Raw genomic sequence first — 20167 nt, 5'->3', positions numbered from 1 at the left:
GAAGACAGAAGAATATGTTCTTTTAAAAAGAGTGCCATGTATTGTTGAAAGAGCATGGGATAAGGTATGATCTGGGTTCCCAGTTGTCCTGCTAGGACTGACAAGAGAACCAAGAGAATAAGTAGGCCAAAATAAACAGAGTGTCTTGTAGTAAGAGCCAGCTTGCTGAAGTTCTGGTCCCTTATGTTTTTGTTACTGTTGGAGCAATGATCATCTTGTGGCCTCAGAAGCTTTCAAACCTTCCTCCAGAGAATGTGGCTATTGACTCTGGCCCTGAAGTATACCTCATTTGACTCCAATGGGATAATTCTTTTGATTAAGGATTTCAGAATAACACCTAGCCAGTGTATGATTTAGTAAGATATAATATAATATGTAGAATATGTAAAATATATATATTTTGGTGAACTTGTTCCATGTATCTCATTTCTTCCTCTGCTCTTAGAAAAGACCACCATTTCTTGCATACATACCATTATCTGTTTATTAGCAATAACATAGGAAATACCAATAGCACCAATTAAAAATGAATCCACATGCTGTTTTGTCCTTACAGCTGTAATAACTGGTAACTAACAAAAGATTGGAAAGCACTTTCTTGATATAAAAAGTGCTGCACAGATTTATCATCATTCTTATCATTAACAAATTAGCTCAATTCTCCTATTATTCAGAAGGCACGTAAGGTCAAGTACATGGGGTTGAGTGGGGCAAAGTTGTCGGAACCTAGAATGTAGCCATGACTTCTATATGCTGGCAACCTGTTTTACCCCATGCAAACCTACACAGCTGAATTTACACACCCTTCAAAATATGGGAGAATCAAAGCTCAATCATAAACAGAAAATAATTCTTCGTGGGAGATGGAGAACTTGGTTAACAGATTCCTATCTTTTTTGTTTAGGTCAATGAGTTCTAGAGCAAAAATAATTGATCAAGCATCTAATTTGTACATTTCAACAAACTTAAAATGTTCTAGCTGGAATGACATTAACTTTGATTATTCTTTATGAGAGGATATAACAGAGAGTCTTAAAATTTCAGTATTCATGGAGATCACAAACTGTTTGGTTGTGTGCTCACACACCCACAGGGAATTATCTTCTGAATTCCTTCCAGAAATGTTACTTTCAAAAAAAATCTTCATCCAATCCCTCAACAGCTGGACTCCTGGCAAAAGACAAGGAAGGGCTTTTGGCTTACCATAAATAAAATTCTTTGAATCACCAGTATCTCGATTTAAGAAAGATATTTTACTGTGTCTTTCATACACAAAAATTGATTAACAGTAGTGTTTTTTTCCCCAAAAAAATGAACACTATTCCACTTTTTTCACATGTGTACAAAAAAGAAATGCAATGGGGTTACATTCAACAATAAAGCTTAAAGTCCACTCTAGGTAATAGTTGCATTGACATTCACATACACAAGCACAGAGTAAGTATATTTCAGGATTTTTATAAGAGCATACAGCATACATACAGTAGTTGGATTTTACATCATGAGTAGTAGTAAGGGCAGCAATTCAGAGTGTCATAGAAAAAAGGGAAACAAAACCAAAGGAAAGGTTGTCAGCTAGCGCACCAAGACAATTCACAGAATTACAGGATCTGTAAGTGTGTTCTGTATGTCTGAGAAAACAACAACTATCTTTCATTTCTGAGTCTTAGGACAGTTGATTGAAGAAGATTGTGTAATCAAAGTGCACATAAAAAACATTTTTTAAAAGGATAGGGATCCTTGGGATTAGTAACTAATACATGCAAGAGGCAGTCCCAGAGTGACCTGATAGAGTAAAGCTGTGATTGGCAGGTGGCCGATATAATACAGATGTTTCAGGCAATTTCTCTAAAGCACTTCAGTAGCAGCAATGATTGTTTCTAATGGCTGTAGATTTAATTTTCTTTTTGGGGTAAGGGGAAATCATATTTTATCATCTTTGTTTTTCAACATTTACATCTAAATAAATCTTATCAAATAACAAAGAGCATAGATAAAGTGAGGTGTTGGGGTTTTTTCTTTCCTTTTTGCATATGTATTATGGGAAAAGGATCTGGCCTTTTCAGAAATATTGTGTGCAAAAGAATGTTTAACTGTGAGGACAAGGACATATAGGAAGCAATATCCATGCTACTCACTTTCCCAATGTGTCCATCTGACTGGCCTCCTGTTAAGGGTCTAAGGAACTGGTTTTCCAGCATAATGAAAGTTTTAGAAAGACATCATAGTCAATTTTTCCCCAGGACTTCTAATAATGTATAAATAAGCTAATGGTCAAGGGGGCAGAATACAGTTTTGTCTGGAGAATGGGGACCACCTCCTGCCATTAAAGATTCTTTACCTATTCCACACTAAGTTTGGAAAATCTAGTCACTTCTTTCTCAGGTTTCTCCCTGGCCTGAACAGTTCAGAACTCTTGATTCATTTTGTTTCTTCATTTCTCTACCTCTTCTCATACTAAATAAGCTAATTTTGCCTTTTCTCAATGACTTCTGGAACCGCATCCGTACACCCCCGCATACCTCCAAGCCCACCCCCACCCCCACCCCCACATGCACAGGCACACATCCAAAGGAAGGCCCGGACTGCCCAATCTGAAAACCTTTCAGCCTGCCCTGTAAGTGCCATCAAGACAGGATTCCAGGAGCACAAGGCTAAGGGTCCAACCTCTCACGGGTGGGGCTGGGAGGCCTCTCCTTTGCGGCGGAGGAGAAAGGAAACTTGGGTCTGCTTTTTAGATTCTGAAAACAAGCCAGAGTGGAGAGAAAGAGTTAACATCAGAGTGAGTAAAGCTTTTAAGACAAAACCTGTTCTATGTGATCTAGACAGACACCGGGAACTTTCTGTTGTTTTCTGAGATCTGTACAGATAGGACTGGTGTGGACAGGAGGAAAAAGTCAGGAGTTGCTACATAAGAGAGATTTGCCATTATTACAAAACTGGCTAAGTGGCTTTGTTCCATTGGATCCCTCACTGGTCACTGTTGTCAGTGGTGCTGTTCCCTTTCTCTTTTTTTTCTTGGGTCTTGTTGCCCTTCTTCTTTTTCTTCTTCTTCTTGGTCTCCTCCTTTTTCCCAAAGGTTATGAAGTCACTTTTGTCAATTTGGCTGTTGGGTGGCTCCTGCCGGATGGAGATGATTGCAGGAGATCCCGGGATAATGAATTTGTCTGGCAACTCACCGGGGCCAGGTTGCTTGGGGTTGCCTGGTCCGTATTTAAAGGTCCAGCTGTTGCTGTTGACACCAGCTCCTACAGGGGGTGACACCTCTCCTGCCTCAGGTTCTGAAAAATCCAAATGACAAGGTATCAGTCAAGAAAAGGCAGTCCCCTTGCCCATATTACCATACCTCTAGACAGGAATATGTGATAAGAGAGTACGGATCCCTTCATTTTATAAAGAATACTAAGTCCTAGAGCAGTGGTTGGAAGATAAGAAGATAAGAAACTAGATCTCCACATTCCCTTCCCAACTGTGCTCCTGACACTATCTGATTTGCCATTATTTCTAGATCAATGTACCTGAACATAAACATTTCAACATAAATACCAGAAGATGCTATTGAAGGTGTGAAGGAATCTTTGCAAATTTTCAGAAGAAACACCAAGGAAGTTGGTCCTAGAAGAAAAGAATTTCTGAACCTTATATATAATTTCATTGGACTCTCAGCTCAAGCAAAATCTGGGTAAAAAACTTGTGCGGAAAAGTGTACTTTCACCACATCAGAAAGTCAAAGAAGCTGTTTGTTAAATTTCCATAAATAGGGGCAGCTAGGTGGTGCAGTGGATAGAGCACCAGCCCTATAGTCAGGAGGACCTGAATTCAAATCTAGCCTCAGACACTTAACACTTCCTAGCTGTGTGACCCTGCAAAAGTAATCCCAATTGCCTCAGCAAAAAAAAAAAAAAAAAGAAGAAGAAGAAGAAAAAGAAAAGAAAAGAAAAAAAGAAAGGAAGAAAGAAAGAAAGAAAAAACTTCCATAAATACAGGAAAAAATCTTTTGTAAATCTGGGGAAAGGCATAAGAACCCTGGTCATGGAGTCTTAAGATCCAAATTTAAGTTTTAGATCTAATATTCACTAACTGGATAAGTCATATAATCTTTCTCAGTATCAGCTTTCTTATCAATAAAATTATATATACATTAATAAAATGGGGATAATAACCTCTAACTCACAGAGTTGTTAACTTTTAAGGGCTGGAGAAATATAAATTAATATTACATATATGTTTGAGAATAAGGATATTACATAGGATTACTTATGCCTATCCTACATATGTTTATGTGTGTGTATACACAAAACACTGTATAGAGCACCAAGTTCCACAAGTCTTCGATCCCATTCTAATAAGAAAGCCTTTGTAGCCAGCCACGTTTTTATTCACTGTGTATAGAAGAGTCAGGAAACTTGTGTGACCTCTCTCTTGGGACATTTCCATAAAGATGTGGTAGGCTGAAGGAAATATATGACTGTATTCATGCATGTACTTTGCCTAGAGTTCCCCAAATTTCCAAGGAACTTTAGACTCTGAAAGAACTTCCTTCTTAGAGAGAAGCCATTTGGAGAGATGAAAAGGGAAGAAGAGAACCAAGGACTGTGATGGTTACCCATACTTCTCCTTTCAAGTTTTCAGGGATTAGATGGAATGATCCTAGTGACAGAAAGCAGAGAGAACAAATGGAGTTAAGATCCCACTATGTGACAGAGACACAATTGGATCGATTAATCCATCAGGATTGATAAAACTCTTGGAATTTGGTTGACAGGAGCAGTCTTCCTCCTGCTCGGGAGTATTGCTCCCCAAAATCCAACTTTCCCTTTATCTGAGTCCAAACCTTTCACTTCCCACTTTCCTCTGACTGGTGGGAGAAAAGATTAGATTTACTGTTCCATTTTTTCCAATTGCTACTAACATTTGTAGCCATTTTTAATGGTTTTAGAACAAGTCGATTAAATACATAGCTTGGAAATAAAAAACAAGTTAACTCAAAAGGAGGTTTTTACTAAGCTCAAGCTGAGGTTGGTGTGAGTCAATTAAAGGAAGAATATCTGTTATTTCAGTAACCTCTAAGATACTATGAGATATCCCAGCTTGCTTTTGATCCCACAGAGAAGTTTACGAAGGAAAAGAACCAGCAGAAGTAAGAAGTAGTGACTGGTGTATCAGCTTAAGTAATCATATTTTCTCCACACAACACATAGCCAAAGTCCCATTGGTTAATAACTAGAATGTCAAGAAATACTAAGGATAGGTTGGTTCACAGAGGGAATAAAGCTTCTGAAATGCTGAAGTATCCCAAAACATTCTTTATTTCCTAAAGATGTCTTGAAACATGCTGTGTACTAGATATTAAGTTTTCAATCAACTAATCAATCATTTAGCATTTATTAATGGATCTGAGGCTCTGCTGGGCCCTCTTGGATTTATCTACATAAAGATGAGAAAAGAAGCCATGGTGTCTGAAAAGATCACAAATTGAAAAATTTGTCTTTCATATGCTCTCCTCTTTTATTTCATATTTATCATATAATTATATCATTATAACACATTTATCATCATGTCTATTGTATTCCTTCATTTTGCTTTAACCTATCCTCCTAAATAAATCTACTTTTTGCCAAAAAGAATGACTACTGTGAATTCTTCACATGACTGAACCCCAACTTTTGGTGGCTGCCATCATTTGGTGCCAAATCCCACATCACAGACCACATCACAACTGTCACAATCCCCATATGTCCTCCTCACTCTACCTAGTTTGGTTTCATCCTCAGTAAAATGAGAAAGTTGGATTGGACTGGGTGAGCTCTGCAGTCCCTTCCAATTCTAAATCTTTAATCCTATTAGCTTCCCAACCTGAGTTCAGCCAGAGTTTAGCTTCCCATTTTCCTTCTGGGTGTTGGTGATGCCCATAAATAATAGACACAAAAGGCTTGAAACTGGTCTGAAAAAAACTTCAGACAGATCTGCACTGTTACCTGCATATCAGCACTACTCAAATATCTTTGGGAGAAATCCCATTAAGCTGCCCTGAGCTCATTCTTAACTTCAAAGTGAAACGTGTGCCCTCAGGAACTGCATTGGATTTATTTCTAATATTGAACTAGTCCTAAATGTAACCACAAAGAATGAAGCTAGCTCATTGGTGATTACTCAATAAACCTGTCATCTTTTAAATAGTATTTTATTTTTTCCAATTAAATAATTTTAACATACATTGTTACATAAAATTTTGAGTTGAATTTTTTCCTTCCCTCTCCTCCCTTCTCCCTAAGACAGTAAAATGATGTAGGTTATATATATATATATATATATATATATATATATATATATATATATATATATATATATATATATATATATATATATATATGTATGTATACAATTATGTAAAACATTTCCATAAATAAACTTGTCACCCTGAGCCTAGGTATGTCTTCATCTTTGCTGAACCAAAGTAAATGAATGAAGCTTCTTGCTGCCAAGGAACCCACTCACAGCAGGAATGCCAAGGGTTAATCGGTTTTATTTCCACATCACTGAGCTGCTTCTGCCTTTTCAGGGAAACTTGTTTCTGCCTGACTCAGCCCGAGACGCGAAGGAGCTGACAGAGCTTCATTCATGTGCATCCTCCACGTGTTCTTGCTCTGCAGGAGAGCTCTGCTTTGCTCCACCACCGCCCCTTCTCCATCGCTCACCCTCCCCAAAAAGCCCACTGCAGAGGTCCCACAGGCACCCAACCCACTCTAATGGCTCCTGTTCTGAGAAAATGTTTGACCATTTCCATATCAAACACATGCTCCTTCTCTGTCAAAGGTCAGTGGATTTCTGGCTCTGCACTATTACCGCTGAGCTGGACAAGTATGACACCAGCAGCTCTTTACATCTACAACCTTCTTTAGTCAAAGAATCTGAAGCCCTGCGGCAACTTCCAGAGAAACAGAAATAGATTTTCTCTCCCCAGAAATATATCTATTTCTGGATCTGAAAGCAAACCAAAATGGATCCTATCTCTCTCTTCCTCCAGAAGGAGGCAAAAAGTGAAACACACCATCAGCTCTTGCCTCAGGACAAGCCCTTGTAAAATGGTGATGTCCCTAGCTTTTCTGTGGGCTCAGTACTAATCCTCATCTTGGCATCCCAGGAATGTCCAAGCTTCCCACCTGCTCTATCCTGCCAAGTAACTTAATTGTCAAAAACTGATACGCATTTATTTGTATTTTAGTAGGAAACTTGGTGATTGAAAAGGGAGGAGTGCTTCTAAAACAGTGACATTTTTGGCACCATATAAAAGTCGTGGAGAATTGTCTCTGGAAGGGGAGGGGCCTTCTCAGGTCTCCTTAAGTTAACTCTGCATACACTGTGGACTCATTTGGAGATGGAAATAGAGGTATAAGGCAGGAAAATATCCTGTCCTAGCAAAGTCAAGAAATAGATTCTCTATGTGACACAGAGGATAGAACACTAAGTCCAAGAGACAGAGAAACCTGAGTTCAAATCCAGCCTCAGACATTTACTAATTGTGACCCTGAGCAAGTCACTTTACTGGGATTTATATATTGATGTGTGCCAAAGATGTTAGAGTACCAGGGCGTGGGTTTCACTGTTGTTCTCTGAAAGAATTCAGGCTCAAACCATCTCCAAATCAAACACGGGCATGTTTTGGAGTAATTATTTGGTCGGGGTAACATGTGAGCTTCCTCCTTAAGGAAGAGGGGCAATCCAACAAAGTGAGTCGGGATTTACAAAGAGAAGGTAAAATAATGGAGTTGGGGAGAACAGGACAATTGGATAGAGCTGAAAAATTGATCTCAGAAGATCATGCATATCTTTGGACAATTTCAGATAAAACATGTCAGGAAAAAGTCCCTTTGATTAACAGATCCTTTTGTTCTAATGAGACATAGAAAAGATAAAGGCTCTAATGAAGTCCTAGAGAGAGAAAGTGACAATATTGGGCCTGGAACAGCAGCTAAGATTTCATTAACTTGAATGCTGTTTGCTTCATTTTCTCTTCTGCAAAATGGGGACAACAATATTTGTTGTGAGGATGATCAAATGAAATAACAATTGTAAAGCACTTAGCGCAGTGTCTGGTGCACATGATAGGTACTATATAAATGTTAACTGTTATTTTTATTATTATTACGGGTATTGACAGGAAACTTGCAAATAGGTTTTCAGTTACAAGCCAAGAAAGAGCTTTATCACATCTAGCAGACCAAGGTTCTTTCTTTCAGGTTTATAGTCGAAGCCTATAGCTCTGAATCTGACATGTGACTCAGACAATTAGAAAACTAAGAACATTTCCATGTGTTTGGACTGGACTTAAAAGATGTTTATTCTCAGGCTGCTCCAAGGCTGCAAGAGAAGTTTCTCAGGACTTTATACTGCTGAAAGCTTATTCTTTCTCACAGTGGATGGAGTTTTAAAGAAATGCAGCCAAAATAGAGGAGACTGAAATCCTTAAGAGTTCTTAGAGGCTAGAGTGGAGTACAACTAGATTATCTGGAAAACAAGACATAGAAGAACTGACATCCCAGTCCTTTATGAAAGGGCCAGGTCATCCATCTACCACCTCTGGCCTATTTGCTCTGATTTCTACTAGGTTAGTTCTTTTCATACCATAAAGCTTGCCCTTCTGTACTTCAGAATTGGACAAGACTCAGGGGTAGTCATCTCACAGCCTGAGAGTTTAACTTCAGTGCTTGGATTGGCAATCACAGAGACACTGCAGCAAGCCTGGTTTATAAACCTGCCTCCTCACTCCAGGCAGTTTTAGAGATTTATCCCCTGAATCAAGAGGCCACTCTTTCTCAGAGCTAGAATCCTAATCACTAGGAAAGGTTTTGGCTGGGGGGCAGGCAATGGGGACAGGGGGTGGGAGAAGAAAATGATTAGAGGGTGGTCATTTCTGGCAGAATTCATTCTCCCTACATTCTTTCTCCAGGCTTTGATCTCTCCTCTCCATCCTTCACCTCCCAAGATCTGATCAGTCTTTGACTAGAAACAAGCTGGGATCTCTAGTCACTTGAAAGAAACCTAATGCTGGGGCTGGGGCCTCCTGGTTGGCAATTGTTCTCAGTGAAAAGCAGGGGGCAGCTGAATGAGAATATAAAGGGAATTAGTGCAGATGGGAGGGAGGGAGGGAGAAAGGAAAAGAGGGAAAGAAGGGGAGGGGCTCAGTCTTCCAGCAAGCCTGTCTGTCTGACATGCTCAGTAAGGAAAGCAAGGCTTCAGCCCCACCCTTCTCTTTTCAGCACCAGTTCCTTTCTATAAAGACTAGGGCTTCGGGAGGGTCATGCAGACAAAGAGCTTCCAGAAAAAAAAAAAAAAACCAACAACAAAAAAAACTATTCGTTTTGATTTGAGAGGGAACGTTTTTCAATGGTTTGATTCTTTTTTTTTTTTTTTTTTTAAGCTAACTTCCCTTCAGCCTGTCCGCTGCCTGATCCCAATTCCTGGTGTTTTTCCAATTTATAAGCTCTTGGGTCAGCAGAGCCAGCCTAGGGTTATTAAATGACTGTAACCCTATAGAGCTTCAATCAGACAGCAACAATCTTTGAGAGTCACATCTTAACCCAGTTTGTCCTTTTCCCTGCCACTGCCTATTCATGAATATTCAACACTGGCTCTTCGGTACCCTCCCTAAATTCTGAATCTTGAGAACTCAAGTTTTCTGTAAAAGGGGAGAGACATGTTGAACAAGTAGGTCTCGTGGAAAATGTACTTATGCAGACCAACCATTAATCTGCACAAAACAATAAATCAAGCCCTGACTTGTACCGTTTGCTCTCCCAGCACATCTTCATCCTCCCTGCACTGCTCAGAGGGGTCCTTGGAGGATAATGTACCTTTTGTTCTAATCCATTCTCTAAATCCAGAATTGCTCTCTCCCTTTACTTCTATCTTTGAAAATCCTAGTCAACCTTTAAGGGCCACTTCAAGAGTCACCTTCTTAATATTCCCCTGTCTGAAATTATCTTTCTTTTGTCCTCTTATTATGTTCTATCGTGCATGACTATTATTGCACAGTTATATGCAAGCACAAGATCTGGCATATAATAGGTACTTAATATGTTGAATTGAATTATGTAGTATTATTTACTTAAGTATTGTTGCATCTTTCCTGCTATATACGAACTGCGGGAGAGCTGAGACTAACTTTGGATATCTCTGATCCCCAATTTCCCCCTCAAAATACACAGGTCTATCACACGGTTCTATATGCAGAGGACACTTTATGGTTGTAGAATGAACAAATCCAGCCATCGATGATTGTTGACAGACTTCTTTGGGATTGAAAAGGCCTTTCTAACTTGTTTCCTTTCCAATTAGAGGGGGGAAAAGGTTACAAAATCACCTATAGATGCAATAAGATGCACAGTGAATAAATAGAGGTTTGAGCTCAGAGTGAGGAAAATGTGAGTCCAAATGCAGTGTCAAACACTAGTTCTGTGACCCTGGACAAATCACTTAACCTTAGTGGCCTCTTCCTCCCAAAGTTGTTGTGAGGATCAAATGAGAAAATATTGTTAAAATGCCTCATGATATCTGGCACATAACAGGAACTTAAGAGATGTTTCTTGCCTTCACAACAATCTCATAGCTGGCCTAGTTAGGAAAAAATTCACCACAGTAGCAAACTAGTACAGAGAGCAATTGTAGAGGCCACAGGGCTCTAGGAATTTGGAGTTTGAAATTTGTTTCCTTAGTTTCCCATCTCTCCATCTTTTTGACTTTGTGATATCAGTGAATTTGGCGGGCTGGTTTAAAGGAGAAGAAAACCAAATATTCTTTCCTGTTCTCTGCTTCCTCATACTCCATCTATCTGACTAATCCTGCTATTTATTTAAGTGTCATTAACTTCAATAATTGGGCTTGATCAAATACATACAGACAATGTACATTCTGGAGGCCATACAATTTAAAATTTTTATTGTTTTTCAAGTAATATCAAAGAAAGAAAGATGCCAAAAAGAATTTTAAAAGTGCAGAGAATTTAGTATCACCAGTAAAAGGTGACTTAGAAGGCATCAGCAATTACTGACTCATATTCCTTCTTTTTCATTTCTATACGATCTTTATGATGTGTGTGTACTGGTTCCATAGAAAATAAAATAGCTTTCATTTTAAACCCTCCATCTTAAAATCTCAGTCCCTCAATCTTCCTACATTTTTCTCCCCTCCATATACTCTGCCATCTTCTGGCTATCCTCATTAGTTCTCCTTCATGCCTAGAATTTTTTCTCTCCTCATCTTTACCCCCTGGCTCCCCGGGCTTCCTTCACATTTGAGCAAAATCACAACTTCTACAAGAAAACTTTCCCAATCCTTTTTAATATTGGTGCCTTTCCTCTGAGTTTATCTCCAATTTAGCCTTTGTATATAACCTGTTGTACATGACTTTTAGCATGCTATCTTCACCATCAGAATATAAGCAAAAGAACAGGACTACTTTTTGTCTTTCTTTGTATTCCCAGCACTTAGCACAGAACATGGTACATAGTTGGCTCTTAACAAATATTTCTTGACTTCATTCAAAAGTATACTTAGTAAAAATATGAGGAGGTAAAAGAAAGGTTTTGTAGATGATTTATTACAATAGGTTATGTCTTCACAATTACAAACTGACTAAAAGTTTATAAGGTATTTAAGATCCTGTTGTGTTTATTGATTATCAAAAAATAGAAAGAAGCATATAACAGAGCAAAATTCAAATGTATAGGCCTTTTTCTGATGAGGTATCTTTACAAATGTGTTAAGATTAATTACACAAGATTCTCTGATGGATGAAACTACATGTATAATTTTATTTAGTAATCCAGAAAACAAAGAAACATATTTAGCAAAGATGTTTATCACTGTCTCTAAGGATATTTCATACTGGGATCAATAGAAGAATTCCTTGTAGATGATAAAGTTGTACAAACCATCCTATTTGCATGTGATATTGTACTATTCACTTCTATTTCTTTAATATTTATTGTTTCAGTTGTTCATTTCAGTCATATTCGACTCTGTGACCCTATTTGGGGTTTTCTTAGTTAAGATACTGGAGTGGTTTACCATTTCCTTCTCAGTTTACTTTACAGATGAGAAAATTGAGGCAAATAGGATTAAGTGACTTGCTCAGAGTCACACAGCTTTGACCTTCCATCTTCCTAATTTCTAATTCCAGGCCTGATAATTTACCCACCTTGCCAACTGACTGGCTCATTTCTACATTACAGAAATATATAAATTTTTCAATAACCTATATAGCCTTACAAAAGAATGATCCTGGCAGTCCATATAGGAAAAAATAAGTGGATGAAGAATGATTAAGGCATAATTTATGTCAGATAGACAGAGAGACAGAGAAACAGCATTTATTAAGCATTCATTATGTGCCAGGCAAAGTGCTAAACATTAGTTGTCTAAAAACAAGCAAGCCCCTTCCCTTAAGGAGCTTACTTTATAATTAGGAAAAAAACAATACATAAAGGGAAAGAAGTTAGGGTTAGAGAGTACTTGAAAAGCTTGGATGATATACTAGAAGTGACTTGGAGATCTAATTCCAGGCAAGATAAGGTACAAGCTCATTTACCAGATCCCAGAGTTGTCCAGTAGCAGAGTTTAAGGTTTTTGGGGAGAGAGGGTGAGATGGGGATGATAGCAACTGTACAGATGACATGCTTTGAAAATGGTGGCCAGGAAGTTGTAGTTGGATAGGCAGACAATTGACTTAATACATCAGTCCAGATGAGAGAGGCCCAGAATAAAATAAGAACAGGGTTGACTGAATTGTAACCCAGAGAGAGATTAGTGAGATCGGTGAGAGCCCATATAAACACTTCCTTTTTAATAATACTGACTTATTCTATGCCAAAAAAGATTACTTTTTTTACAACAATATTTTCTTGGTAATGATATGTGGTTGTGAGCTATAGAATTTCATGAGTTCAAGGGAATCAAAATTGCAGGTTATCCAAAGGCAATGGAAAAAATAAATGGTGAACATAAGTAGGCCTCAGAGTTTAACTAAAAGCCATTTCTTATATGCAAGAAATGATTTTTAAAAAAGTTACAATCAAGGACATGTATACAGGAAAAGGAGCTGGACCAATCATATACTAAAAAAAAAAAAAAAAAGAAATGGATGGAGAACCTGAGTCATGCACTATTATATATAAAGTATTTAAATACCAAGAAGAAGGTCTCTAGTGTGCTGGGTAGCTCCTTAATGGAAAATTTATGGAGAGAATGTGGACAAAAACTGTTTAGAATGAAAAGATAAAGATAGTTTGTAGACTACATTGATGAAGGGAATCTTCACACTGATGAAATCATAAGTCTGTTGAACCTAAATAAGCCCTAGGTAATTAAGCAACATTGTAATTATGAAACACCCCCTTTACAATCTATATTAGGACCAAAAAGAATAAATTGATGTTTTTTCAATTCTCCATCTTCTTTATAGCCCTGAAGTACAGCTTTCCTTTCCTTCTTCCTTCTCCCCTTCTTTCTTCTCTCTCTCTCTTTCTCTCTCTCTCTCTCTCTCTCTCTCTCTCTCTCTCTCTCTCTCTCTCTCTCTCTCTTCTTTTCTTCCTTCCTAGACTTATTTCTTCACCATATTGAGGTTTTCATGAGACATTTCTCTACTAATATGAATGAGCATCTCTGCAACTTGTAATTCTAGAGAGTTCCTTCTGGTCCCTTAAGAGTTGAAGTGACTCAGTCAAATGACCAATATGTGGATATGCTAGACATAGAACTCTAGTCTGTATGATTGAAGCCAGTTCTCTATTCATTGTGCTATCCTGCCTCTCTCTAGCATCTATCAATGAACATGAAAGAGACAATAATGTGGCATAGAAATAATGGAAAAGGAAATAATAATGTACTTTTTATTCTTACAGGACCCTTCATGCTCTAAAAACTGGACAGATACAATCCAACTTTTACTGTCACCGATTATAAGTGTAGAAGCATAAATAGAGGATTTGACAGGTCAAGTACCCAGAGCTGCATAGTCAATCAAAAATGGAACTGACTAGAGTTTCTACTTACCTGGGTCCCTTCAATGAAAGAAAGCTACCATAATTCACTAACCAAGGAATTCATGGTAGAGAGGAGGTGGCTCCATTTGGAAGACAGTATCTTTTACACAGCTCTAAACCATCAGGCTGATTTCTCTTCTTGCATAGATAATATTAGATTATCTTGTGGAGTTCTGAGGTTAGTTTATTTCTTATGGATTTTTTTTTCCCTTCAGCTATTATACAAAGCTTTAGTGATAGTTCCATGCCTCAGACCCCAATTGTGCTCATTTGCTGGAATCTCAAAGGCCAAGAAAAAAAAAGAGTGGTTTCTAAAAATCACAAACCTTGCTTTATTCCAAAATAACTCTATGCCATTTTTGGTAGAGTTTAACAACATCGTTTACAGGAAACATATCTCTAAAAATGAAAATTACTGGGATCAAACTCTTTAAAATGCAATTAAAAAGCAAAACCAATTCTCCCTCCCCGCTCCATACATCAACTTTGCATCCCAATGCCTAAACCAAAGGGTCTAAGATTTTACTGGTGTTTTTGAATGTTTGTTTTTCATTGTTTTGTTCCAAATTTTTGTTTCTAATTGCTCAGTTTTCTCAGGTTCTGGAATGGGAGACTCCTTTTGGTATTTTACTTTGTCTAATAATGTCACCATACTCTGAAAATCTTCCTGGAGGACTCAATATTTGAAATGATCTTACCACTGTCAACAATTTATTCCCTGCTTTAATTTATTTATGGAATTCTCTCAGGAAGGTTCTTCCAAGCAACCTCTTCATATTTCACTCTCTCCCTGATCTATTTATTCCCAGGGTACCTTAATAACTTCCACAGAAGGAAGCTTCCTTACTTGTTGGTAAGAAATAGCTCCCAAATTATTTTGAAAAAAGGCAGCGAACTTTGAGAGTCTCCCTAATCACCATCTCATTGAAGTTTAACTAAAAGATGTCAGCCAAAGCCACAAAGATGGGGGGAAAGAAGGAAGGGAAGTTACAGGTGTATTTCCTAAGGGTCTTGTGGTTACTGGTAAACTTCTACATGTTCATGGCTCTGTGATCATCTGCAGTATAGATCACAACCCATTTGTAACTACCCAACTTATGCTACGCTTTTTCAATTCCTCCCACTTTCCCACTATAAAAGTGCCAAATTAATTAGTTAGGTTCTAGGGGTAGGAGGATTAAGAAGCATCATCCTTTCTTTGTCTTGATTAGCCAATGTTCCAGTAATACTCTCATAATCTAAGGGATGAAAGGGAGGATAAAAGTCATCTTTTTCCATACCAAACCATAACATCCCCTGTCCATTCAGCTATATGAGAGGCAGCACTTTAGTAGGAGTTTTCAGAGTCGGGACAGTGGAAGGGACCTGACTCCAAGACACAATGTAATCAGCAATGCCATCAACGAGGTGGCAAAATTCTTTCCTGTCTACAAACAATAAATTATGAAGCATCAAACAAAATCACACCTACCATTCTCTCATTACATTCCAATATTCTCCTACTATAGCTACTTACACTGCTATGCAAACTCCCAACATTTCCTTCTCTCTGACCTGATCCAAGTAACCATAGCAGATGTTAGATAGGATCCATCAGAAAAATCTGCTCACCGCTCCTCTAAATACATCTCTACATACACCTCCTCCATCATACTGGGCAGTATATGCCTCTTGAAGTTCTCCTCTTCAGGGCAATGACAAGTAAGGGCCCTCTTTTTATTTTGGGTGAAACAATGTTGTACAACATAAGCAAACATGAACAGGTTGCAATTTGCACACATTTTACACAACTCATTACATTATCTTTTCCTCCAAATACCCTCCATATTTGAGCAATACCATTCTTCTAGCTACCCAGATTTATGACCTGGGTGTCACCCTCACCTCTTCAATCTCACTCTCTCTACATATCTAAGCAACTGGCTAAATATGATTTCTAGGTCCACAATCTTTCTGATATGTGTCTCCTCTCTTTTTCACACATCTAGATTTCTCCTGCAGATCCACATCACATATCACTTCAACTACTGCAATAATATCTTGACTGGTCTCCTGTACTCACATCTCTGTTCTACCCTCTATAAATCAGTCAAAAGTGATTGTTTTTACAGACCATCCTATCCCCATCTATTCTCACCCCCAACTTCTTCACAAGCTCCAGGGTTTCTCTCTTATATCTAGAATCAATTGTAACTTCCTCTATTGGCATTTCATGATCTGGCCCTTTCTAGTGTTAGTATACACTGCTCCTGAAGTCTCTGAAGTCCAGCATTCTTAATTACAAAAAGATATGTAAAATATCCAAACATGAATTTGATTTTAAGATATGATTCCATCCATTAAATAACTAAAGAATGAAAGAAGAAAAGATTTATATTTTAAAATGTCAACTTGAAATTACATGCAATTCATTACTGTCTTTTAATTTTTGTATTGTTTATGATGAATATCTATACAGAGAGAAATAGAACTCATATTGAAAAGCTGTTATATCCCTAGATTCTTTCTGACATGTTATTTGGTTGTTGATCTGTGTATCTTTTCATCAAAAAAAAATACACCCTCCCAAAAAACGGAAATTTTTCTGGTGGACTAACCACCTAGATAAAATTAGCATAGACATGTTCCCTAACTCCAAGCCATACATGGGGAGTTTTTGGAAAATAATGAAGCATTTTCATTTACATTACTCTATAGAACAAAAAAAAATTAATTGTTAATAAATAAAAATTTTTAAAATTTAATATTTATTTCATTTTTCTTTTTGTGTACATTTTGTAATGTATATAAAAATACTACATGTATAAACTGAATAAATATACATCTATTAAGAAGGTATGCTCAAAAATGTTTTGCTAATAGGAGTACACAACTGAAAAAGTTTAGAGACCATTGATATAGAAATTAGAACCCTGAATTTCAAGTCAAGAAGACCTGCTTTCATAACTTTGACCTCAGACCTCAGACATTCACTAGCTTCTCTAAGCCTCCTTTTCTCATTTGTAATAAAAAAATAGTATCTCTCACAGAGGATTATTGTGAAGCTCAAATGAGATAATACATGTATACTTCTATGCATTAACAAGTATTGCACAAATCAGCCAGGATCTGAAACTGGATTGGGGTGAGGGTGGAGGGGAGGGTGTGGTGTAAATCCACAATTAAGGATTTTGATTATTCAATGGCTGATGTTTTATCATATTAAAATGGGCCTGGACTGACTCCACCTCTCCCAGAATGCTTCATATCATAGTTCCTATCTGCAGCCCATCTGGAGATGTGTGAGGACCAATCATTTTACTCAATAAATAACTTGCTCCTGTCTTTGGTTTGGATTTTTTTTTTCTTCTCCTTGTAAGAATACAGACTCCTCTAAGGTTGGCAGCAGTCCCAGGCTCTCTGTGTTGCTGTGTCACTTCTCAGCCCTGAACAACCATTTCCTGACAAGTAGTGAAATCTCTACAGGAAGAGCACAAAATGGAAATGCCGTCAGACCTCTAGAAAAGCTTAGGAAAAATAGGCACAATGAGGACTCTTTGAAGAGATTCAGGATGTGGGGGACCACTCTAGAAGAGGGCTCTATTCTATGTAGGCACCAGTATGGTGCAGTGGAAAGCATGTTTGATTTGGAGACAAAAGACCTGGGTACAATTCCTGTGTATCTCCCCTTATGGCCTGAGGATAGGTCCCTTAACCTCTCCAGGTTTCTATAACTTAAAAAGTGAGCAGATTGACCCGATGATCTCCTTTTCAGCTGTAAATTAAGATACCATGGTCCTTTTGTGTCCCATTAAACAATTCTGTGTACATTTGCTGTGTACATGTGTAAGGCATTTTACCCTAGGCAGCTAGGTAACATAAATAATAGAATGCTGGGATGCCATCTTCATGAGTTCAAATCTGGCCTCACACTTACTAGCAGTGTGACCCTGGACAAGTCACTTAAGTCTGTTTGCCTCAGTTTCCTCATCTAAAAAATTAGAAAAACCATGATAAACCACTTCACTATCCTTGACAAGAAAACTCAAAATGACTGAACACAGCAATAGGTAGCATGGTGAATAGAATGCTAAGCTTGGAGTCAGAAAGATCTGTGTTCAAGTCCAAACAATTACTTGTTATGTGACTCCAGGCAAGTCATGCAATACTGTTTGCTTCAATTTCTCAAGAGTAAAATGTAGATAATAATAGCACCTATATCTTAAGGTTATTGTGAGGATCAAAGGAGAAGATAATTATAAAGCACTTAACATAATTCCTGGTGCATAGTAGATGCTTGATAAATGCTTGTTTCTTTTCTTCCCTTACACTAGTTGCTGGATATACAGAAATATATATAAAACAATTCCCCCTGTTAAGGAATGTCTATTCCTTAAGGAGGTTACAATTGTACAAACAGACAAGTATAATACAAATATAATTTGAGGAGACAGCAAGCATCAGCAAGTAGGGAAATGAAAGAAGGCGTCACAAAAGAAATGGTATGTGAGCTGAACCATGAGGGAAAAAAGTTCCAAAAAGCGCAGATGAAGAATGAATAAATTTCAGGCATCAGGGATGACTTAGAAAAAGGCACAGAGGTAGAAGATGGAAGGTTACATTCAGGGGACATGGTAGTCTAATTTTATTGGGATGTCTAAACTATGTTAAGGGGAGTAATGTAGCATCATATAGGAAAGTAAGCTAGAGCCAAATTGAATGCCATAATACTCTATTTCAAAATCAGTCTCTTTGAATGCCAAGTGAAACAGTTTTTACTTTTTGCTAGAGGAAACAGGGAGCCATTGAGTATCTTTGAGAAGGAGAGTGACATAGTGAGATATATGCCTAAGCAAGATTACTGTGGCAGCTGGGTGAAGGATAGAGATGAGAGGAGAAAGACTGGAAGCATGGTGATAAGGGAAGATTATAATCATGTAGGTACTTAAGTGATAATAAGGGCCTAGACTAGAATAATAATCATATGAGTGAAGAGAAAAAAGGGGAAAAGCAAACAAGAAATGCTGATAGATAAGAGGAAGTGAATGGGAGAGAGCAGGAGCTTGACTTTAGCATTCTGAACCTAGATGACTAGGAGGAGAATGGTGCCTTCGAGAGAAATTGGAAATTTAGAAAAAGGACAATTGGGAAGGGGGAGGAGGAAGATGACAGACAAGTTGAGGTTGAGATGCTGACACATTGTCCAGGTGGATATGTTAAGTAGGCAGTTAGAGTTGTGGAATTGGACTTCAGAAGAATAATTAAGATTGGTTACACAGAATTTAAAGTCATCTGTGTAGAGAGAACTTTTGGGAGCTGAACTTATGGATACATGGGCCCAGGACAGAGTCTCAAGGTGAGGGGGACCCTCTTCTCTTAGGAGGTAAGATATGGATGACAATTCAGTAATGAGACCGAAGAGGAATGTTCAGATAGATATATGTACACAGTAGTCAGCAGTATCAAAAGGTTGTGATAATCAAGAAAGGGAAAGATTGTTCTACACCAGATGTAGTCCTTGAGATCAACAGTGACTTTTGAGAAAGCAGTTTCAATGTAGTAAGGGTGACGCAAAGTCAGATTTTTAGAAGTGAGAAGAAAGAGAATGGAAGCAAGTGTGGAAGACTCTAGGACTTTGGCAGTGAATGAGCAGACAAATATAGGTGTGAGCAGATGGAAGGCTTAAATGAAGAGTTTGGTTTTTGTTTTGCTTGTTTTGACTTTTTTTTTTAAGTATAAAGGAGATCTAATCATATTTTAGGGCATCATAAAAGGAAACAATAGAAAGAAACTGATGATGAAACAGAGTATTCTGGATGGATCAAGCTCCCAGAAAAATGTGTACAAATCTCATCTCTCTGACACATTGTAAACTCTTTGAAGTAAAAAACTGTTCACTTTAAAAACAAACTATGAAAATAACAACTTTGTATCTCCCTAAGCACCTAGTATAATGGTTTCTGAATAATAATAATGCTTAATGCTTTTATATTATTAATATGCTTAATAAATTAAGTTGAATTTCTAATATCTTCCCAATAACACCACTCCTAGAATCTCACAGTTTAAGTTCAACTTAAGCTTGGAAGGTATATTGGTTCTAATTTCTATGAGGTTATATGGTAATGGCCTCTCTTCCCTATTAC

At 37.7% G+C, this 20167-nt stretch overlaps 1 protein-coding gene across 13 annotated transcripts in view; it reads right to left on the bottom strand.

The window, feature by feature from the left end:
* Window positions 1-457: 457 nt before the first annotated feature.
* The window catches only part of LOC127550013 (protocadherin alpha-C2), a 214278-nt gene continuing 194568 nt past the window's right edge, over window positions 458-20167 (bottom strand). For all 13 annotated transcript variants that reach the window (XM_051978579.1, XM_051978575.1, XM_051978573.1 and 10 more), the window contains one exon: window positions 458-3281. In XM_051978579.1, the coding sequence (XP_051834539.1) occupies window positions 2971-3281 (311 nt within the window). In that variant the 3' untranslated portion in view covers window positions 458-2970. The remainder of the gene's footprint in view (window positions 3282-20167) is intronic.

This window comes from Antechinus flavipes, chromosome 2 (assembly GCF_016432865.1).
Source record: "Antechinus flavipes isolate AdamAnt ecotype Samford, QLD, Australia chromosome 2, AdamAnt_v2, whole genome shotgun sequence".
Taxonomy (NCBI): Eukaryota; Metazoa; Chordata; class Mammalia; order Dasyuromorphia; family Dasyuridae; genus Antechinus; species Antechinus flavipes.
The sequence above is the reverse complement of the archived record's forward strand: the minus strand, read 5'-3'. Positions and strand labels throughout refer to the sequence as shown.